General features: G+C 43.6%; 1 protein-coding gene across 11 annotated transcripts in view; it reads left to right on the top strand.

The window, feature by feature from the left end:
- The first annotated feature begins 15,258 nt into the window (after positions 1-15,258).
- CDC14A (cell division cycle 14A) overlaps positions 15,259-23,653 on the top strand; it is a 194,244-nt gene continuing 185,849 nt past the window's right edge. For 8 of the 11 annotated variants that reach the window (XM_078332648.1, XM_035252283.3, XM_078332649.1 and 5 more), the window contains exon 1: positions 22,553-23,045. Coding sequence is in view for 5 of the 11 variants with exons in the window: in XM_035252283.3 (XP_035108174.1) it covers positions 22,997-23,045 (49 nt within the window). In the remaining 6 variants the exon portion in view is untranslated. Of the gene's footprint in view, positions 15,441-22,552; positions 23,046-23,213; positions 23,537-23,653 lie in introns of those variants that run through there. The other 3 variants (XM_035252281.3, XM_078332645.1, XM_035252284.3) reach the window with 2 other exon arrangements.

Here is a 23,653-nt window from a genome sequence, read left to right as displayed (position 1 = left end):
CCAAACTTTTTTCTTTCATACTTTGCTCCAGCCACACTGGATTACTCACTGTACCCCAGGTATGCCTCATGTTTTAATGTAACAAATTTCGCAAGGATTTAATTCATCCAAGTCACCGTATATTGGGAGAATTTTAAAGAAGAATAGACATTGCATAGTGTAGTGGGGATGGCAGTTGTGGGCTGAGATGCTGTATTGCAGACATTAGTATCATGAGCACTACCCAAGAGAGGTACAGATAAAATTCTGTAGGAACGAAGAAGAGGAAGAAGTGATTACATGTGACAAAAGCAGCATGTGAGCTGGTTCTTGACCAAGAGAATGTTGGCAGGTAGAGATGGTGGAAAGTGTATTCTAGACATTCCCAAGCTATGGTATGGGAGGTGTTAACCTGTAAAAGGCACGATATGTCCAGGGAAGAGCTACACTGTGTGGAAGAGGATGAGTATCACATTCAATACGGTCAAAGAGAGGCTTGCAAGGTGGTGGGGGACAGATGGCCAACGGCCTCAAGTTCCTGATAAGGAATGTGGGTTTTGTTCTGTAGGCACAGACACCATTAAAATTCAAAGACTTACCAAAGCTTCCATCTACCCGAATCTTCCTTGACTACCCTAAGAATGCTCACATCGCTGGCACCTGATGTTTCCCATGCCTGGAAAAATGTTTCCCCAAATATCTGCATAGCCCATTCTTTTGTTTCCTGCAGGTCTTTGCCAAAACCATACTTTATCAGAAAGATTCCCCTGTCTATGCTGTGTAAAATGGCACCCCCTTGCCCTGTATCCTTCAACCCAGTTTTATTCTTCTCATAGTCCTTATCACCATCTGATATGTTCTTAGTCTACCATTCTTCCCTCCCTCTTTCTCTCTCCCCCACCTGAAGTATAAACTCCTTAAGGCCAGAATTTTTTGTATGTGTTTTATTCACCACTATATTTATAGCATTAAGAACGAGGCATGGTACAAAGACAGTGCTCAGTATATATTGTTCAATTAGTGAATTAATTAAAAATTGAATTTCCAGGCTCCAAAGCCCCTTAGAATACTTATATGTGAGCAAATGTTTCTTATTTTTTAAGGCTGCATGCAAAAGATTCATCTGGATTGTTTGTTAACAAATGAGGAATACTGGTACTCTTTCTCAGATATAATTATGCAAAGAATCCTCTGATCACACATTTAAAACAATGAAGTGTGTCCCTTAGGACTCTAATGTAGCTAGTTATAGACAATAAAACTCAAATGGGCTCAAAGGAAAAGGAGAACCTTGTGGTTTACAAAGTAAAAAAATTGCACAGGTAGTTCTTCTATCACGTAACAGTTGACCCAGTGAGGTAACCCCAGTCCTATTTCTATCCCTCTCTCTGCTCGACCTTTCATGGCTGGATTTATCCTTATATTGCACTTGGTGGCAACGTGGCAGCTACAATTCTAGATGTTACCTTTGCTTCCCACACCATCCATCAGAAAAGAACAGTGCTTTTGAAGTTGATCTCTGACACGGAGTTTGGGATTCAGTCTCTCTTGGGCCCGAACTGTGTGCCTTCTTCATTCCCACCTCAGTGATTGTGTCTGGGGGTGGGGGGGGGTAGACTGTGCTGATTGGCTAAGCCATCCAGGGCCCACCTCTAGAGCTGAGGTGGGTGAGTGAGGTTAATGTCACCACAACGATGTGCTTGAGGAGCGAATTTTCAAAGGAAAATTTAGGGTGCTATTGGGGGATGAATAGGAACATGGATGCTAGGGAGGGAGCCAACATAAGACCTGGCTTTGGGTATTCTCTTTCAGGTAGTTGACATTATTTGTTTCCCAGACTGGTGGTGATGGACCATTTCTAATCTCAGGTGTTATTTTTGTTCCCCGCTTTTTTTCTGTACGTATTTCAAATACTCACCATGCTCTACGTTGTCTTAGCAAATGATGTTGTCTCTAATTCATAGAGAAAATAGAAGTAATTAGACGAGTATATAATTTTTACCACCTGACTGTCCAGTTCACAAACTCATTTACATTTGTGCTGGTTCTTACCCAGTCCCTTCTAATCTTAAGAGTTGGAATTGGCAAACTACCCTCTGTGCACCTGCCACATTTTTTTGTAAAAGAAAAATTTTATGGGAAGACAGTTATACTCATTCGGTTAAGTATTGCCTTTAGCAGCCAGCCATGGTGGCTCATGACTGTAATACCAGCAGCATGGAAATCCCAGGTGGGAGCATTACTTGAGGTCAGGAATTTGAGACTAGCCTGGCAACAAAGCAAGACTCCGTCACTTCAAAAAATAATTAGCCAGGTGTGGTGGGTCATGCCTGTAGTCCCAGCTACTTGGGAGGCTGAGACAGGAGAATCGCCTGAGCCCAGGAGTTTGAGGCTGCAGTGAGCTAGGATTGCACCACTGCACTCTGGTCTGGGCAACAATGTGAGATCCTGTCTCAAAAAGAAAGAAAGAAAGAGGGAAGGAAGGAAGGAATGAAAGAAAAGAAAAGAAAAAGATATTGTCTATTGCTTCTTTTGTAATACAATGGCAGAGTTTAGCAGTTGCAACAGAGGCTATATGGCCTGCAAAGCTGAAAATATTTACTATCCAGCTATCTAAGAAAACATTTTCTGATTCCTATCTTAATAGTTGGGGTAATCATCACATGATCAAGGCTAACCTTTCACGTTCTTGATATTGTCCTTTTCCATTTCTTTGGATCATTTCCTTCTGCCTTCAGCTTAACTCTGTTGGCTGCTCTTAATCTACCAGTGTGCTCAAATATATCAGACTTAAAACAAAACAACAAAACATTCCCTTGGTTCTTCAACACTCTCATGACCCTGCCCTGTCTTTTATTTTTGCTTCTCATCTAAGCTTCTTTTTTTTTTTAGATGTATTCTCACTCTGTTGCCCAGACTGAGTGCAGTAGCATGATCTCAGCTCACTGCAACCTCTGCCTCTCAGGTTTAAGCAATTCTCATGCCTCAGGCTCCAAATATCTGAGATTACAGGTGTGCATCATAACACCCACCTAATTTTTATATTTTTAGTAGAGACAGGGTTTTATCATTTTGGCCAGGCTGTTCTTGAACTCCTGACCTCAGGTAATCCTCCCACCTTGGCCTTCCAGATGCTAGAATTACAGGCATGAGCCACCACACCTGTCCCCAAACTTGTTAAACGTGTTGTTTTTGGCTGGATGTGGTGGTCCACACCTGTAATCCCAGCACTTTCAGAGGCCGAGGTGGGAGGATTGCTTGAGCCTAGGAGTTTAAGATCAGCCCGGGCAACATAATGAAAGTTGTCTCTAAAACAAAAAAAAATTTAAAAAAATTTTTGGGGGCTACTTGTGAGGTTAAGGTGGAGGATCACTTAAGCCTGGGAAGTTGAGGCTGCAGCAAGCTATGACTGCACCGCTGCACTACTGCCTGGGTGCAGTGACAGAATGAGATCCTGTCTCAGAAAAAAAACAAAAGAACAGTGTTGTTATGATCAGCCTTATAGTCCTCAGCTTCCAGTCACTCCTCAAACGGCTTCAGTCTTCACCATTTGCTGTTAGTTAACTAGTTAAGGAGATCAAGAAATGTAATTAATTAGTGAAACCATTTAGTAAACTAGTGATATGTTTGTGGGGTAACCACTATGTATGAGGCACTGTTCTAAGCTCTGAGAACACAGCAGTGACACAATTGGCAGAAATTCTTGCTGAGTGGAATTTGTCGTCTAGTGGTAAGACAATGAACAAAATAATAAGTATAATAAGTAAAATATCTAGTATGTTAGGAAGTGACAAGTGCTATGGAGAAAAACCAATCAGGGAAGAGAGATGGGGAGCGCTGGAAGGGAGTGTGGGGTTAGATTTTAAAAGGCTGGTTGTCTGAAACACCCAGGACTGGAAAAAAAAGGAGAGTGGTCCAGGAAGGTCTCGCTGAGAAAATGATGTTTGAGCAAAGAAGGCGATTAGTGAGCCTCTGGCAGAGGGAAGAGCGAGGGTAAGAACCCTCATATGGGAGTGTCTAGAATGTTCGAGAAACTGCAAGGACCGATATGGCTGGAATCAACCGGAATACGGGGCAGAGTGATAGGAGATGGGGTTGGAGAAGTAATGGGGGACGATGTTACTTAGAGCCCTACACGTCACTCTAAAGATTTTGGATTTTGGCCGGTTGCGGTGGCTCACACCTGTAATCCTCGCACTTTGGGAGGCCAAGGTGGGCAGATCACTTGAGGTCAGGAGTTCGAGACTAGCTTGGCCAAGATGGTGAAGCCCTGTCTCTACTAAAAATACAAAAAAATTAGCTGGGTGTGGTGGCACATGCCTGTAATCCCAGCTACTTGGGAGGCCAAGGCAGGAGAATCACTTGAACCCAGGAGCAGAGGTTGCAGTGAGCTGAGATCGTACCACTGCACTCCAGCCTGGGTGACAGAACGGGACTCTGTCTCAAAAAAAAAAAAAAACAAACAAACAGATTTTGGCTTTTTTTCCTGAGTTATTTTACTCCAACTGATTTGGGGTATTATTAAAGAGTTTTGAGACAAGAAGTGATATGACCTTATTTAGCATTCTGAAGGAATCTCTCTGGCTGCTCTGAGGGAAGCCAACTAGGAGATTCTTGCAATTCATCAGAGATGACAGTGCCTTGGATATGGCACTTGCTGGAGAACTGTTCTAGTTCTGAATGTATTTTGAAGGTAGAGGTAACAGTAGAGGATATGACAGATTAGATGTGCTATAGGACAAACAGGGGAGTCAAGGATAAATCCAAGGGTTTTGGCCTAAGCCACCAAAAAGGTGAAGTTGTCATCAACCGAGATGAGGAAGATTGCATGAGGACCAAGTTTTAGAGGAAAGATCAGGAATTTGTTTTGGGGCACACTAAGTTTGAAAGGCCTTTTAGACATTTAAGTAAAAATGTCTAGTATACAGTTAAATATATGTTAGGAGATCAGTAGAGAGGTCAGGGTTGGAGAGAAACATTTGCAAGTCAACATACAGATCACAGTTAAAAGTCATATTGACTAGACGAGATCACAGAGAAGTGGCTGAGATAGAGAACTGTACAGGCTCTGAGTCCTGGGTACTCCAATTTTAAGAAGCTGAAACAGTGAGGAGGGAGTCTAAAAAAGCAGCAGCCCATGAGACAGAAGGGAAACCAGAAACCAAGATCTACGATGTCGTGAAAGCCAGCTGAGGAAAGTGATCGGAGGAGGGGGAAGCAAACAACAAGGTTAAACAGAACCCCGTGTGGTGGCCCGTGTTTGTAATCCCAGTACTTTGGGAGGCTGAGGCAAGACGGTCATTTGAGTCTAGGAGTTTGAGACCAGTTCATCGTTCCTGAGTAACACGGGGAGACCCCATCTGTATGCTGGTGGTACCAGCTACTTGGGAGGATGAGGTGGGAGGAGAGGTTGAGGCTGCAGTGAGCCATGAGGGTGCCACTGCACTCCAGCTTTGGCAACAGAGTGGGACCCTGTTTCAGTCAATCAATCAATCAGTCAATCAATCAATATTAGTATAGGTCCATTAAGACGAAGACTAAGAATTGACCATTGACTTTAATGTCTTGTGGGTCACTGGTGACCTTGACAAGAACAGGTTTGGTGGAGTGGTGGGTACTAAGCCTTATTAGAGTGTGTCCAAGACAGAATAAGAGGGGAAGGATTAGAGGCAGAGAAGAAAGAAAAATCTGAGTATTGCATGAGAGGCAGCAGAGAAACCACATTCTGTTTGAGAACATCAAGGACAATTGTTCTTTCTGATCTTGATTTTCTGTTATCTTTGACATTGTACACTCCCTTCCCCTTGGCTCCTAAGACTTCCACCTGCCATTATCTGCTTCCCTGTGCCTAAGGACTTTTTCTGAATCCTGTATGCACCAAAGGAAATGCCCAGAAATTAACACCCCTAGGAGCAGCTCTCTACCAATGGGTGATGGGAGTTGGTGGATAAATATCACAGCTCCTGTGGGGATAATTCTGAGGCTCCTGGTTTTACATCACACCAAGCCAGTGGTAGCTAGGCTCAAGGACATACCCTCTATTTGTTGCCTTCACTTCCTTGCCCCATTTCTTCTCTGCCCAGATGGTTTCCTTGTACATCCCAAATAAATTACTTGCACTTGGATTCTTGTTTCAAAGTGTGCCTCTTGGGGAATCTAAATTAAGACACTGTATTTAGATTTAATCTAAAACTTAATAAAGCTCAAATGCCCCATGCTACACAATAAATACAAACTTTCAGTTTATAATTATGGCATTTACAATTAAAGGCCCCTTCTTAAATAATGTTGAACAAATATAACAAGGGCTTTAGAAAATGGAGACTGAGAAAGCTTCCTTTTGCAAGTAATTCTTAGGCTTCTTTTCATTTTCTACTTGTGATTAATAAGAAATATGTATTTGGTCTTTGTCCCCAGCTCCTGACACAGAACTCTGAAACCCTTGGATTTTCCTTAACAATAGGGGCGATAGTGTTACAGTAGGTAGGCAGACATGAGCAGAGCACCAGAGGCCTCCCTACACCCCTCGGGCCCCCTCAACCAGGAACATCAGGCAACCATCAGATGATGGTCACATAGTTGATAACTTTCTCTTTAAAATAATCATTGGTTGTAGCCAGTGCCAGGGAAAGGCAGTCTCCCAATAGATAGGAAACACCTGAAAGTAGTGATTAGCAGCTTCCAGATAAGATCTCAGAAGTTGGACCGGTGGGCTCAAGCATGCACTTTTTTTTTGGTACAGAGTCTTGCTCTGTTGCCCAGGCTGGAGTGCAATGGTGTCATCTTGGATCACTGCAACCTCTACCTCCCGGATTCAAGCAATGCTCCTGCCTCAACCTCTGGAGTAGCTGGGATTACAGGCGCCCAGCACCTCACCCACCTAATTTTTTTTTTTTAGTAGAGACCGGGTGGGGTTTCACCATGTTGGCCAGGCTGGTTTCGAACTCCTGACCTCAGGTGATCCGTCTGCCTCAGCCTCCCAAAGAAGCATGCACAGTAAGAGGCAAAATGGTGGAGTTTAAACACTTGACTAGTAAGGGAAAAATGCCTCAAGTGAGCATGTGCACAACGTCAGTGACGTTCTGTGCATGCGGCCCCTCCTTAGTGCTGGCAGGCCATTGTGCATGCAGACAGACCACCCTAAGGGAAGAATCAGGAAAAAAGAACGCAATAACCCTCTGGAAGCGTGTCAACATATAAGACCCCAAGCCAAAAGTCAAACAGGGCATGGTGCTTGATTCTCTCATGTCACCCACTTTGGCCCTCTTCCAAATGTGCTTTACTTTCTTTCATTCCTGTCTAAAACTTTTAAATAAACTTTCACTTCTGCTCTAAAACTTACCTTGGTCTTCCACTCTGCCTTATGCCCCCTTGGTAAAATTCTTTCTTCTGAGAAGGCAGGAATTAAGATTGCTACCGACTGTATGGATTCGCCATCAGTAACATGCTTTGGTGCCGCCATGACTCTGGTACGCCCCCTAGTGGTAACAATAGCAGCATCTTTTTTATTTATCATAAGCCTCTTCCAACCATACTTAGGTAACTTTTGGGGGACCCCTCAATAGCTTCAGGATAGTGGCTGGTTGCCAAAAGAGCTAACCTTGTGAAACTTTTAGACCCACCTCAGGACTTCTGGGGAGGAGAGAGAGAGGAGGTGGAGACAGAGTTCTGTCACCAATGGCCAGTGATTTATCAACCATGCCTACATAATGGAACTGTCATAAAAACCCCTAAATGACAAAGTTTGAAGAACTTCTGAGTCGGTGAACACATGAAGGTGCTGGCAGGGTGATGCGCACACAGGGCATGGAAACTTTGTGCCGCTTCCTCCATACCTTTCCCTATGCCTCTTCCATTTGGCTATTCCTGATTTGAATTCTTTATAATAAATTGGTAATTGTAAGTAAAATACTTCCTGCATTTGGTAATTTGGTAATTCTAGCAAATTACTGAATCTGAGGAAGGGGTTGTGGCAAACCCTGACTTACGGATGATTGGTGGTGGTGTTGAAAAGAGTAAAACTCTGGACCACAACCCATGACATAGCCCCAGGGAGCTCCTGAGAACACATGTCCAAGGAGGTCAGATTATAGCTTTGTTTTATATGTTTTAGGGAGATGTAAAACATCAATCAATACATGTAAGATGTACACTGGTTTGGTCTGGAAAGGCGGGGCAACTTGTAGGGAGGGGATGTCCCCAGTAGATTCAGTGATTTTCCGATCGGCAGTTGGTTGAAAAGCTAAGTTACTGTCTAAAGACCCGGAATCAATAGAAAGGAGTGTCTGGGTTAAGATAAGGGCTTGTGAAGAACAAGGTTTTTTCATGTAGGTGAAGCCTCCAGGTAGCAGGTTTCAGAGAGAATATATTGTACATGTTTTCTATCAGACTTAAAAAAGGTGCCAGACTCTTAGTTAATTCTCTCCTGCATTAGGGAAAAGACCTGAAAAGGGGTAGGGAATTTTCTACAGAAAGTAGATTTTCCCCACAAGAGATAGCTTTGCAGGGCCATTTCAAAATATGTCAAAGAAATATAATTTGGGGTAAAATACTTGGATTTCTTTCAAGGCTAGCTGTCTGCCGTGTTGGTATCTTACTGCTACAGAGTCTGTTTTGTCAGTCTTTACGTCTCTGTTTCAATATTAATGCTGGTCTGTTGTGCCTGAATTCCAAAGGGAGGAGGGTATAATAAGGCATGTTTGGATACCTCTTTTTCCATCATAGCCTTATCTAGGTTTTCAGGTTAACTTTGGAATAACTTTGGGTGAGAGGAGGAGTCCATTTAGTTTGTTGGTGGGCTTAGAATTTTATTTTTGGTAACGTGGGAACTTGCAGTCAGCATGTGAAGTGACATGGTCTTGTGGTACTGAGCCTTTAACTTGTGAGATCTGATGCTAACTCCATGTAAATAGTATCAGGTAACTCCAGGCAACTTCTCTGCCCACACCAACTGGGTGTCCTACAATTCAACTCAACTGTAGGATGCCCAATTGGTGTGGGCAGAGAATTGGAGAATTGTTTGGTATGGAAAATGCCACGCATTTGATGTTGGAAATGTGAGTAGAAACAGTAGAGAACTACCAAAAATTAAATTATTTTTAAAAGTACATATTTTCCTACATTTTCATGGCATTAACACACTATGAGCATTGCTGAATATGAGGATGAAAGCGAGTCTGATTTCATGCCAGGTATGTTAAATTTGGCATCTGTAATCTCTAATCAAGTAAAGTCTAGGAAAGTATTAATCATGTAGTAATGTTTAGGGCTCATAAGCAATTTTCCTTTTAAAATACTTTAAGAATGTTAATTATGCAATCTAGAATCTGTAAGGTAGACAGATTATTTTATGGTCAGAGTCATTATTTAACTTCTCTTGAGAGACTGACTTCTCCCAATACAACACACTCAGTTACTATCAAAATATAAAACTTCTTGGCCTGGCATGGTGGCTCAAGCCTGTAATCTCAGCACTTTGGGAGGCCGAGGCGGGCGGATCACGAGGTTGGGAGATCGAGACCAGCTTGGCTAACATGGTGAAAGCCCATCTCTACTAACAATACAAAAAAATAGCCAGGCGTGGTGGTGGGCGCCTGTAATCCCAGCTACTTGGGAGGCTGAGGCAGGAGAATTGCTTAAACCCAGGATGCTGAGGTTGCAGTGAGCCGAGATGGCACCACTGTACTCCAGCCTGGGTGACAGAGCAAGACTCCATCTAAAAACAAAAACAAACAAACAAACAAACAAAAAAAAACAAAAAAAAACCCCAAAAAACTTCTTTATAAGTAGATGAGGATTACTGAATACAATACTCCCTCTTTAATGTAGCTGAAGACATATTTCCCTTTCTCTACTCCTATAGAATCCAAAAATGTTGCACCGTACTTCCAAATTACTTGAGAGGCAGAGAATGGTGGCTCAAGCCTGTAATCCCAGCACTATCGAGGTGGGAGGATTGCTTGAACCCAGGAGTTTGAGACCAGTCTGAGCAAGACCTGGGCAGACTCCTGGCAACATAGCAAGACCCTATCTCTGAAAAAAAATGAGCTGGGTGCAGTGGCCTGTATCTGTAGTCCCAGGTACTTGGGGGGCTGAGGTGGGAGGATCACTTGAGTTCAGGAGGTGAAGGTTTCCTTGAGCCGAGATTGCGCCACTGCACTCCAGCCTGAGCGACAGAGCAAAACTCCAAAGATAAATACATAAAAATTACCTGAGAGACAGCCCATTAAAGTTGTAGAGAATCTTGCCCCAGGAGTTAGGCCTTGTTATTTTATCATCTCTGTGTCTCAGCGTCTCTTCTCTTTTTTGAGATGGAGTCTCACTCTGTTGCCCAGGCTGGAGTGCAATGTCGTGATCTCGGCTCACTGCAATCTCTGCCTCCCTGGTTCAAGCGATTCTCCTGCCTCAGCCTCCCGAGTAGTTGGGATTATAGGTGCATGTCACCGTGCCCGGCTAATTTTTGTATTTTTTTAGTGGAGACAGGGTTTCACTATCTTGGCCAGGCTGGTCTCCAACTCCTGACCTCGTGATCCACCTGCCTGGGCCTCCCAAAGTGCTGGGATTACAGGCGTGAGCCACTGCGCCTGGCCACTGCAGAGTTTTTAATATCACCCACAAACACAGAAAAATTGTGTGCTGAACACCAGCTAATAACCATAGCTTGGGCCTTATAATATGAATTCTTAGATACTGATATCTATGCCATTTCCCGTGATTCTCATTTTTAACTTATCTTTTCAACTTTTTTCATGTACTGCATCGGAAACTAATTATATATTTCCCCCTTTTAGAAACCTGTGACCTTCCATTGTTGAAGGATAATGGGCTAAATTCTTTTGAGTGGCCCAGAAGGTCATTTCCTATAGGGTCCAGCCCTACAGGGTCCTATGATCCCCTCTCTGCTGGTTTGGAGATGAGAAATTGTCGAAATAAAAGACACAAGAGGCAGAGATAGGAAAGAGAGTTTTCCCCACAGGGAGTCCAGCAGTGGCTCCGAATGCTTAGATGCTCTCACTTTTATTGAGTTGCAAATCTGGGGGCAGGGTAGGTAGGGCGTGGCCTTGGTGGTCAGCCTCGGGGGACAGGGTAGATAGGGCGTGGCAGTGATAGGGTCAAGTACATCACGTGTCATACAGGTGGGGGCTCAAGACTTTCCAGTAGCCGAGATGAGGTAAGGAGCATAATGCGCCAGCACTTTCCCACACTTGTTAAGAAAGAACAAAAACATTACAATTTATATTGCTATTACTGATTATGTCTTCTAAGAAAAAAGGAGCCAGGTGCAGAAGCGGAACAGGAGAGTGGACATGGAACGTCACCATTGAAGCACAGCATCACATAGAGACAAGCCCCTGGATGCCTGCGGGCTTACACCTGACAGCGTCAGGCCTCCCGCAAGAGCTTGGAGAAGTTGAGTTTTCTCCTAACTCCTCCGCGGAAGGAGATGTTTCGGCCACTGTGGACGTCTCCTTTCCTAGCTGGCTAAACAGCGGGCACTTTCCCAGCTCTGGCGCTACTGCACAGCTGAGGCGCCCTCCAGCAGCCCTTATTCGGGCATGACAGAGGGCTTAAAGCGTCTTGCCTTAGGGTCATTTCTTTCTCAACGTCACCCCAGGTTCACACTTCCGACCTGAGGGGTATTAGTAAAAGAATTAGGATCACCTATGAATAACTAAGATAGCATATAACTACTACGATTATATTTCTAATTACTTTCTTCATTATTTATATGGAAATAGGCCGAGGCTTCTGACTCCTGCCTCGGCACTTACGGGATCTTCCCCCTACAATTTCCCATTTGACTCTTGTCTTGTTTTCAGCCTCAAACTCCAGCTACCTTGCCCAACCACAGAAAGGTATGCTCTGACCAAGCACGGGAACCTATGCGCTGGCCAAGCATGTGGGTCTGGGTTCACTGGGCCCCATCATTCAGAGTTGGGGATGTGTAAGGCAAGGCAGGAGGGGCAGGTAGACTTGGCAATGACTTCATATCAGAGACCAACCATAGGCAGTGGAAACCTAGGTAACTCTTCCCGGGATACCTTCTTGAAATTATGAAGGGAAGAACTGACTAAAATAAATAAGCCCTCCTCACATCTTTAAAGGACCTAACAGTGGAAGCATTCCAACAGGACCACAGTCCTTAAGACCTACCTACACATCAAACCACCAGAAAATTCTGCAGCACTCGGCTATCGCAGAAGTCCAGGGGAAGGGATGATGTTTACCAAGGAGAAGAAATTAGAAGAATTCAGGATACATTACGAAGGCAGAGAGGCAAGTCATGTGGTGTGATTGGATGTGGCAGTGAGATTAAAGGTGACTTTTTTTTTGAGACGGAGTCTCACTCTGTTGCCCAGACTGGATTGCAGCTCACTGCAACCTCCGCCTCCCAGATTCAAATGATTCTTCTGCCTTAGCCTCCCGAGTAGCTGGGATTACAGGCATACACCACCAAGCCCAACTAATTTTTGGATTTTTAGTAGAGAGCTAATTTTTGGATTTTTAGGGGTTTCGCCATGTTGGCCAGGCTGGTCTCGAACTCCTGACCTTCAGTGATCCACCTGCCTTGGCCTCCCAAAGTTCTGGGATTATAGGCATGAGCCAATGTGCCCAGCCAAAGGTGACTTTTAACTTGGAGTTGGCTTAAGCAATTGGATGAATGATGGTAGTATGTACTGACCTGGTGAAGTTAGGAGGAGGAAGAGGTTTAGGGACAGAAATCAAAGTCCTGTCAGGAACAGTTAAAGTGCTAGGAAACAGTTAGCTTGGAAAATCAGCAGTCTTCTTGTCAGATTTTGTGTGTGTGTGTCTTCTCTGTCAGCAAGTCGGTAATATTTGCTCCATGAACTAAGTCACTTTCAGAGAAATGCTTTAAATGTCAGTAATGAGCTGAAGTCCATCAGGAAAACCTGACTAGGCAAACTGTCCCAGAGCACCAGGAAAGGCACCATGATACACAGAGAGATAGAGCATGTTAGATAAGAATTATATTTCCACACTGGTGAATGGTTTTTCACTTAAGGGGAGATGAGCAAGGCTGGGATTGGCTGCCCCTCTGGGGACCCAGGGCACATGTCATGCAGTGCTGCTCTGCTTTTTTTTCTTTTTATTCAATAAAACTCAAAGACAGTTAACTTGCCCTCTATGATGTAAAATAATCATTTACATTAATTTATTATTTCTAAAATGTTAAAAAAATTTTTAGAAATCAACTTCTTACACATGCCAAATTACTTTTGTTCGTTAATTAGTATATATTTTAAAAGTGTAATTCTTTCTTTCTTCTTTTTTTTTTTGAGACGGAATTTTGTTCTTGTTGCCTAGGCTGGAGTGCAATGGTACAGTCTTGGCTCACTGCAACCTCCACCTCCCTGGTTCAAGTGATTCTACTGCCTCAGCCTCCCTAGTAGCTGGGATTACAGGTGCCTGCCACCATGCCTGGCTAATTTTTGTATTTTTAGTAGAGACAGTGTTTTGCCATATTGGCCAGGCTGGTCTTGAACTCCTGACCTCAGATGATCCACCCCCTCAGCCTTCCAAAGTGCCGGAATTATAGGTATAAGCCACTGCACCTGTCCTAAAGTATAATTCTTACATATTCTATTTTTTTTAATATTTGCTGAGGATCCTTCTACTCAAAATAATCACAATTTAGAAGATATCTATATTATCTTATCCACAATTATCACCAACACAGGCAAATTAAATTTCAGGAATCTCAGACAGGTCTTCCCATTAAGTACTTAATCATGTTCTGCAAAAACCTAGCAAGTTGTATTTTTCTTTTTAATGGTGAGAGTTACAAAGAGAGAATGAAACATCCTATTGTGGGCCTTCATCTGCATTCTCATTATAATTCTGATTTTGGGGGGATTTACGGAGTAAAGTCCAATCTATTTACAATTAGTTAAACAATTTTGCAGACTCTTTCTGTCAAATTAAAAAATCCCCACCCGGGGATTTCAGGCTTTTCCTCATTAATATACAGTTGACCTTTGAGCAACATGGATTTGAACTGCATGGAATAATTCACTTGTGCGTGGATTATTTCCAGTAAAAATAAGAAAAATTTTTGGTGATTTGTGATAATTTGGAAAAATCTTGCTTTTTCTCTCACTATATGTTATATATATAGCATATAGCATAGAAAAATCTGTGTTAATCACGTGTTTATGTTATTGGCGGGGATTCTGGTAAACGGTAGGCTGTTAAATTTTTGGGAGTCAAAAGTTGTATGTGAATTTGCAACTGTGGCCCAAACCCTGCGTTGTTTAAGGGTTAACTGTATTTCATTTTGGTGCCCCATTGCCCTCTGGATAAAGTCCACATTTTTGGACTAACTTTCCAAGATCCGTCTTCCTCTTCTTTAAACTCTGGTCTGGAGCCAAATGGAGCTTCTTCAAATCCTGAACTGGCCTTTCTCTCTACTGCTTCCTGGCCGGGGCATAGACTCTTCCCTCCACTTGGAGTTCTCTCATGTGTCTTCCTCCTTCCACGTCCCCTCCTGCCTTGCTCTCTCTACTATCTGGTTATCTCCACGCGGCTAACTCCTATTCAACCTTCAAGTCTATAAATCTGCAGGGAACTGTTTCCTCATTCCTAAAGTCTGATGCAGCCCACACAGGCCTCTCCTCTGCGCTCACTCCAGCCTAGCATGTATCTTGCTTATGGAACCTGATTGCTCATCTATAACCCTTTATGGAATGTAACTTCCTTAAGAATATAACTCTGCCTTATTCTCAGTTGTAATCCTAGCACCTAGCACAGAGCCAGGCAAATAGTAAATTTTTACTGAAAGAATGAATATATAAATATAAAGGAATGTATATTTAATGTTATGGAAATAAAATATAGGTACAAAGAAATATTTTACCTAAAATACATATATTTTAGGATAAGTAGAAATTATTTTTGTGTATGTGTTACATTATTTATATTACTGGTATCCTACATTAACAGGTATACTACTTTAGATAGCATTTGAAGAATAATATAGACTCCATGTAGGAAGGCTTGGTATGTGGAAGATATGAAGTGTGATTTTTGTTCCCCCACGGAAAACAATACAATTAGAACAACCATTAGTAATATGTTCAACACATATATAGTATTTTTGGTTGGAAAAATGGAAACCAAAGGTCTCCTGTTTATTGAAAATATAATTTTCTTCTGGAGTTTCTAAGCAGGACTAGGCATCAGAAAACATAATATTCCAAAGGTGTGTCAAGGGTCACCATGGAAACCACAGGGCACATTTGTGTCCCAGTCTTCTGGAACAGAAGGACTGAAAGAACATGAGTGAGAGCAGGGGAATTTAGGAATCTGCTGAGGATGCCTGAATGGGGTTGTTGGCCCTTATACTCTAGAGGCAGGCATCATGGTCACAGGCAATCAGAAATGAAAATGACATTAACTTGTACCCTGTGGCGTTGTCTTCAGTTGATAAAAAAGACTTCTCCGTGAGTGTATATTTTAATTATGCTATTAGCTAGGAGTCACATTACAATATCTAGATCCAAATAGATGTATTCATTTGAGACTTGAGAAAATTAGATTTTGGAAACAGGTTAGTATTTCTTAATCTATGCTTAATATTAATAAATATTTGTATTTATTAATACAAATGCTAGGCTGTATTTGTACAGCATTGCATTTGTACAGAGTGTCTAGCATCACAGCACAACACTATCATTTAATTTACTGTTATTCCTGTGAGTTACAAATTATTATAATTTCTACTTAATATCAAAGGAAACTGAGTCCAAAATAATGCGTATGGTGGGTGGGAGAGTGATGCCTGACACCCAGGCTTCTGATTACAAATCCAGTATTTTTTCTACTACTCAAGGGCACAAAGGAACTCTTTTATGTGCCCGGATGATTCACATGAGTTCCTCTCCTCACATTTTAATTACTCATTTATTTATCCATTCTTCAAATGTATATGGAGTATGTATTTTGTGTGTTTTCTCATTTATAAAATGGAAATAATAATAGTACCTACCTCATAGGCAACCAATGTGAGAACTGAGATATAAATTGCTGTACTTTGTTTTAAATGAAACCAAACTATTAACTACTATTTTCCTGCTAGAAATGTGTTTAGTAGGAACATTATTAAGTGTGCACATGGAAGTGAACATTCAAAACTTTGGATTACAATGTGTAGCTCACTAATGATATTTCTCAGCATGGCTATGGTGGTGATGGTGGGCGAGGAGTGGTGTGGGGAATATTATCTATTTTTGAGGTAAAAATGTTTCCTTATTTCATCTGTAAAAAGAGAACGAATGGTGTGGGTGCAGCAGCTCCCACCTGTAATCCTGGCACTTTGGGAGGTCGAGGCAGTAGAAACTGGTTCCAGCCTAGGACTTCAAGACCAGCCTGGGCAACATGGTGGGACCCTGTCTCTACAGAAAAATTAAATAATTAGCCAGGTGCAGTGGCTCATGTCTGTAGTCCCAGCTGCTCTGGAACCTGAGATAGGAGAATCACTGAAGCTCGGGAGGTCAAGGCTGCAGTGACCTGTGATGGTGTCATTAGACTCTAGCCTAGGTGACACAGCGAGAATCTGTCTCAAAAAAAAAAAAAAAAAAAAAAAGTAGGAATGACAAATAAATGTAAATGGATAAATGCTGTAAAATTAAAAAAAAAAGGTATTGAGTTGTTAACTTGTTTGAAAAGTCCAGCAAACTGGACAATAAATTGACTATTCGTTAAGTATATTGACCTCATGGAACTTTCTTTTACCTTCTAAAACTGCACCATTCTTTATTGACTGCATTGGTCAAGGATGAGATGAATATTGAGTTGACTTGTTTTACTTAATGTTCACTATACCAGGATTTCTTAAAGGATATTTTGTATAATGCTGGTATACCATTAATAAATCACAGGGCTGGAAACAATTCAAATTTTTATGGAAGCTACACGAGAACAATAGCAATGGCAGATAATGCAACATCTTATATTGTTTCATTTGGAGACTATTTCAGTATTTCCTCTAAATATCTTGAAGAAAATAGTTGTAGATACTATGCATGCATTATTATTGTTTGACACTTTATTTGTCGAATTTAAGAACTGATAAGTTAAACAATGTAATTTAAGCTAACTAGGGAAAAATTAAGAAAAGTTGTTGATATTACAGCAAATAATGAATACTGGTTTTATTTCCACCAGCTATGTGAGTTTGGGAAGTCAATTACCTACTGTGGACCCCCTTCTCTTTTTTCTCTTTTATTTTGCCACATAACGTTTTATAAAGGAACTGTTTTGTAGAAGCCTTGAGTGCTCATCCATGCCCTTCCACTCCAACCCCCATATTGTGCCTGTGCTAAATCCCTTGAGCTTGATGGAGTCTGTTTGAAAATTGGAACTAGCTGATCTTCTAGGTCCCATCTGGTTTTTACTTCTTTGATTCTGGTTTGGAATTCTTAAACAGGCATTGGTGATTTGTCTGATATAGAATGTGGCTGGGTTAGGCCGGTGTCTTATCGTTTGTGGGCAGCCTTCTGGAACTGAACCGTTTATGAGCCATGCTATCTATTTTTGGTATTCTGGTTCTACTGTGATACCTTTTTAATTATATGTATTTTGCTAACAGCTGTTTTAAATTATTTTTGGCATCAAAAAATTAATTGTCAAAATATGTGTATGAATAAATAATTCAGATTATCTTCAATTTCAAATTAGCAGTACAGGTTTCTACTACATGTTTCATACTTAATCTAAATTTAATTTCCAGAAAGAATTCAAAGTATGTATTCTACATTTTCTTTCTGTTCTTAGGTAACTTAGTATCACCTCTGAACAAGCAACTAAAAGAGTATGTTCTAATTATATATTCTAATAAGAAATTATGGTAATTTAAAAAGAATACAATATGTAAACTGTCAGGCCTTTGACAATCTTGAGCTCATTTTTCCTTGTCCTCTTCCAGCAAGAAAGAATATTTTCCTGGAAGCTAAACGATAAAATTTAATTCTTTTATGTTTTTCATTGCTTTTGCTCTCATCTGAATCTTCCATCTATTCTTTTTTCTTTTTTCAGAACTGGTCACATCAGTTTATCACTAGTTTGCCTTCAGTTCTGGGACTCACTTAGTAAGAAATTGGATAAATTGGTAGAGACTGAACTGGAAATCCAGGGAGCTTGAAGCCAATATAAGAAAATGTTGAAGAAAATGGAGATTTAAATCTGGGGAATTCTAAGGGGAAAAGGAAGGTGGTCAAAGAAATTGCCTTTGCATTTTTGAAGAGTTGGTGTGTGTTAGGGTGACTAGAATCCTGCAGCCTCCAGGCAGAATTAGAACTCGAGGCTTTTGCCATAATTTAGAGCTGTCTCCAGCAGTGAGTTTTCTAGAACTGCAGGTGCGCCAGCATGGGTTGCAGGGTGGTTGAAGCAGTTTTCAAATAGTGGTTGAGGAGTTAGATTTAAATTTCGTCGTTTTCAAGGTCGGTGCAGTGGCTCACATCTGTAATCCCAGCACTTTGGGACCCCGAGGCGGGCGGATAACTTGAGGTCAGAAGTTTGAGACCAGCCTGGCCAACACAGTGAAATCTCGTCTCTGTCAAAAAAAAAAAAAAACCACGAAAATTAGCTGGATGTGGTGGCGCATGCGCTGTAGTCCCAGCTACTCGGGAGGCTGTGGTAGCAGAATCGCTGGAACCGGAGAGGTGGAAGTTGCAATGAGCCGAGATGGTGCCACTGCACTCCAGCCTGGGCAACAGAGCAAGCAAGACTCCGTCTGGGGGGCGGGGGGACCTGTTTTCAAATTGGACACTTTCTACACTTACCTGCTGAATTTCTGTGTGTAATATTACTTTCCTTTTCCGCAGTTGGGTGATACTTAAAATCGCTCAGTATTTCCTTTATATGTGAAACGCCTGTCTTTACTGTTTCTTAAAAGTCCATTCCTTAAATTTATATCAAGTTGGGTGGTTGGAAATGTTTCTTCCATTATCTTCCTTCGTAAACTGCAAAAGCATGCCTATATTATGAATTTACAACCAACAGGAACTTTGACCTCATAATTGAGGGAATAAAGTGTTTTATGACGTCATCAGAAGCTTGTTACGTATTATATGTGTGCCGTGTGTGCACGATCTAGTTTATATTTTTCTTGTAGAGTTTCCTATACCATCTAGATTGGCTTAGAGAGATTTGATTATACTGACACTTTCCTTCCATGTAATTTTGTTGTTTGTTTGAGACGGGGTCTCACTCTGTTGCCCAGAGACACTGAACCGCTGGTGTGCAGTGGCATAATCACAGCTCACTGCAACCTCCGCCTCCCGGTTCAAGCAATTCTGTTTCAGCCTCGTGAGTAGCTGGGATTACAGGCGCCCCCCCTCCCCACCGTGCCTGGCTAATTAAAAACATTTTATTTTTTATTTTTTTTTTAAGACGGAGTCTCCTCTGTTTCCCAGGCTGGAGTGCAGTGGCGCGATCCCGACTCACTGCAACCTCTGGAGTAGCTGGGGTTACAGGCATGTCACCACACCCGGCTAAGTTTTGTATTTTTTTTTTTTTTTTAGTAAAGGCGGGGTTTTGCCATGTTAGCCAGGCTGGTCTCGAACTCCTGACTTCAGGTGATCCTCCTGCCTTGACCTCCCAAAATGCAGGGATTATAGGTGTGAGCCATGGCACCTGGCTCTATGCAATATTTAAAAAAACCTGAATTATTTACAGAGTTTTATTATCTTTGTAAATATGCTAAGGAAAAGTAGACATTTTCATTTGAATTTCAGGACTTCTATTTTTTTTTTTTCCGAGACGGAGTTTCGCTCTTGTTACCCAGGCTGGAGTGCAATGGCACGATCTCGGCTCACCGCAACCTCCGCCTCCTGGGTTCAGGCAATTCTCCTGCCTCAGCCTCCTGAGTAGCTGGGATTACAGGCACGCACCACCATGCCCAGCTAATTTTTTGTATTTTTAGTAGAGACGGGGTTTCACCATGTTGACCAGGATGGTCTCGATCTCTTGACCTTGTGATCCACCCGCCTCGGCCTCCCAAAGTGCTGGGACTATAGGCTTGAGCCACTGCACCCGGCCAGGACTTCTATTTGTTAGGTCATCATTCCTCATGATCAAAATTTTAAGCAGGAGAGTTATATAAAAAATATTTTAATAAATTCATTTTGGAAAAAAGAGGGTGTTCAATTAAATCTGCTTCTCTGAAAGTGTAGATTTGGAGTTCTTTTCATTAGACTCTTTACTTTGTGAAATTAAAAGTTTGTGAGTTTAATGAGAACTCTGACTTCTATTTCTAATGCACGCTTTCTAATACAAAACTGAAAAAGTGTTAGGGAATTTGAGTTTAGATTCTGCAAGAATTTTAAAGCAGTGTCTTTGGAAATACCATAACATCTTTGGATTAATTTTGCTTTTAAACAAAGTAGGTAAATTTATTGAGAGATTAATATACTGTGTTTTTCCCTATCTTTCATATAAGAAATATAAGAATTTTTTTTTTTTTTGATAAAATAATTTGAGGCCAGGTGCAGAGGCTCAGCCTGTAATCCCTCCCATCACTATGGAATGCCAAGGCAGGGTTGTGCTCAGGAGGTGGACGCCAGCCTGGCATACATGGCAAAACCCTGTCTCTACAAAAAATGCAATCATTACCCAACTATTTGGGAGGCTGAGAACGGAGAATCACCTGAACCCAGGAGGTGGAGGCTGGAGTGAGCAGAGATTGAACCACTGCATTCTAGCCTGGGTGACAGAGTGAGACCCTGTCTCAAACCAACAAAAACACACGCACGCAAAACCCCACAAACAGAAACTGGAATTGGCCAACATGATTGTTGAGATTTGGGAGAATAAACTTCAGGCAAAATTCAACTAACTGCGTGAGTGTGGAAACATATTTGAGAGATGCTTCCTTCATTAGGACTCTGTAGCGGTGGCCAGTGGCCCGTAAAACATGATGGATGGCACCTCAACAGAGTTGAACACTCCTAACAACTCAGTTTTTCAGGACTTTGACAGTTTAAAAAATTCTTTTGATATATAAATATTTTCTCACGTGAAAATTAGGGGATGGAAGGCGGTGCTCTTTAGCGATTCACCTTTAAATGTATATGGATCTGGGCTGAGTTTAAAGATTTGGATGTTAGGCTAGGTTCCGTGTTCAACTGTCTTAGAAGGGAATGTTTGGTAAGAATTACTGAGATGTTCTGAATGATTTTTCTGAGCATCAAAGTAATATTCGTTTAATGTGTTTGTGCCTGTTTAGCTTTTTGGAGAGCCAACGAGGCCAGCTAACGGGCTGGGCCCAATGAGTTGAGCTTTATTCCCTGGCCTCAGAGGGCTCGCGTCCTTAGCCAGCTCTGCACGGGTGCGCCCCCTTTCTCCCTAGAGGTAAACAAGCTACTGCGAAGGAAAAGGCCGCCACAAGTTTCTTGCTGTTTCTGGAGAGACCCCTCAGAGCGCATGCTCTTAGGATGGTGGGTCTGCAGCGCCATTTTTTTAAGGAAGGGACTGCGCGCTGATTAGGCACAGCTGTAGGACGCGCAGCGTTAAAGTTGTTTCAACAGTCCGTAGACCCTCGCAGAAAGACAAGGGCCTCTTTCAGCGGGACTCCTGCCTGCAGCGCTTCAGCTGAGACTATGTAAAGAAATTCCTTTGTGATAACTTTTCCTTGGACCAGTGGACTCTCCTCTCCCTCCTTTCCTCCCGACCCGGCCCGGGCTGGCTCAGCGGTCCCGCCCTGTCCCTCCGGTACCCGAGTCCTGTAAAGATTAGGCATTTGTGATGCTTTTGCGCTCATAGTGGAGGCCCAGATGAGAGGGCGTGGAGAACCAGATGGGAACTTTTTTTTTTTTTTTCCCCCGTGAGAACAAAGTACAAGTTATATCAGAGTCTGGTATGTGTAGAGGAAACCAATACACGTACTGTGAGCTAGGAGCTGGGGCTTCTTTTGCAATTGTATTTTTTATAAAGATGCAGATTCTCTCAGTAGTGGGCGTGGGGGTTGGTTGAAAGGTTAGCTAGAGGCAAGGGCGGGCACGGAGATCCGAGGTCTTGACGAGTGTGCGTGTGTGTGTGTGTGTGTGTGTGTGTGCGCGCGCGCGCGTTTCAAGAGTTTAGAAGAGCATGGGTGAGTGGGCAAGAAAGAAAGAGAATGTGAGAGATAGAGAAAAGAAATCTCGAGTGGGACAAGACTTAGTGAGTGCAGAAAAGAAAGGGGGTGCCGGTGCATCCTAGCCTCCAAGGACTTCCACAGCGCCCTCTGTGAAGTCCACTTCTAACCCCGCGGTTTCATTCATAAATTTCTGGCCTAGAGGCCCCGCCCGCTCCCCTGGGCCGAGGGCCCCGTTTCCTGAACAGCAATTGGTGAACTGCAACAAAGCCTTAGCAACCGGCTCCTAGGGACCCGCGGGGCGCCTGGTAACTGGGGCTGCTGCAGAGAAAGGAGCGGGGCTGTCCCTTTAAGGGATGGCCGCGCAGTCGTGAAAGTGGAGGGGGGCTGAGGGAGGGCGGGGAGGAAGGTCTGGGGGCGGACCCAGGGGGAGGAGGAGGAGGAAGAGTAACTGCTGAAAGGAGGTGGCGAAGGAGGAGCCCTAGCAGCTGCCAGCCCGCGGGCGCCGAAGTCCAGCCAGCTGCCGCTCGAGTAGCCACGGGCGCGATCCGGACCAGAAGTCTCCTCCTCCATGACCACTTTGGAAGCTGGGGGAAGACTTTGCCCTGCCGTGAGAGCTGGTCTGCGTTTCCCAGGCGCAGCGGCGGCGGAGAAGCAGCAGCAGCAGCCGGGTCCGACTCGGAGCGGCCACAGCCTGGGGCGTGTGCGCCCCGCGCGGAGCGGGCTCGTGTTCCCCTCGGAATGTCCCCGGGGCGCCCGGCGCTGACCCCGAAGCCGCCTCTGCCTTCGGCGCCTGCTGCTTCCCTTGGCCGGGCTCGGAGATCGGGACTGTGAGCTTCCTGGCTCCTGGACAGTGGGGAGGCCCCCGGAGGCGAGTGACCCCAGCTGGCCAAGACCCAGCCCTCCCCCGTGCGTATCTCGCTTAAGATGGCAGCGGAGTCAGGGGAACTAATCGGGGCTTGTGAGTTCATGAAAGGTGAGGAGCAGCCGCCCCGCATTTTTCCACCCTCTCTTGCCCCCAACTCTTCACTTCCCGTGCCACCGTCCCCATCTTCTCCTGAGGCTGCCAATCTCCTGCAGCCGCTGCGCGCGCTCTCGTCCCCTCTCGGGACTCTCCTTTCTCCGAGGACCCCCCGCTTCCGGCTTCTCTTTCTTGCGTCCCTCTCTCCCTCTGCAGCTCCCTCGGATGGCCTCTCGGCCTCGTAGTGGGACAGCACTGGCTTCTGCACGGACTCTGGCACTCAGCAGCCCATGGGGAGCCTGCTGCGGTTGCTCACCGGTCGCCTTTACTTCGCCATCGCAGGCTTCGGTTTTCGGGACTCCCACCAACCACACCCCCCAAGTCTCTCTCCTTTCCTCTTTTTGAAATCTCCGGAGCTGCTGTGGGGGAGGCACGCCTCTCTTCCCCTTCTGCAGCTGCTGAGGTCTGGAGATTTGGGAACCAAACTTGCACCGCCAGTTCTGCGGGTAACCCCAGCTCCTGTCTACCCTGCTGGCCTGAAAAAGGGAAATGTGGGCACTCTGCGCCCAGCCGAGTCCCTCGGTCAGGTCCTCCTCTAGCCTAACTGTTGTGCTCCTGAGTCT

This window comes from Callithrix jacchus, chromosome 7 (genome assembly GCF_049354715.1).
Source record: "Callithrix jacchus isolate 240 chromosome 7, calJac240_pri, whole genome shotgun sequence".
NCBI classification, from domain to species: domain Eukaryota; kingdom Metazoa; phylum Chordata; class Mammalia; order Primates; family Cebidae; genus Callithrix; species Callithrix jacchus.
Note: the sequence above shows the minus strand (reverse complement) of the source record. Positions and strands in the feature narration are given on the sequence as shown.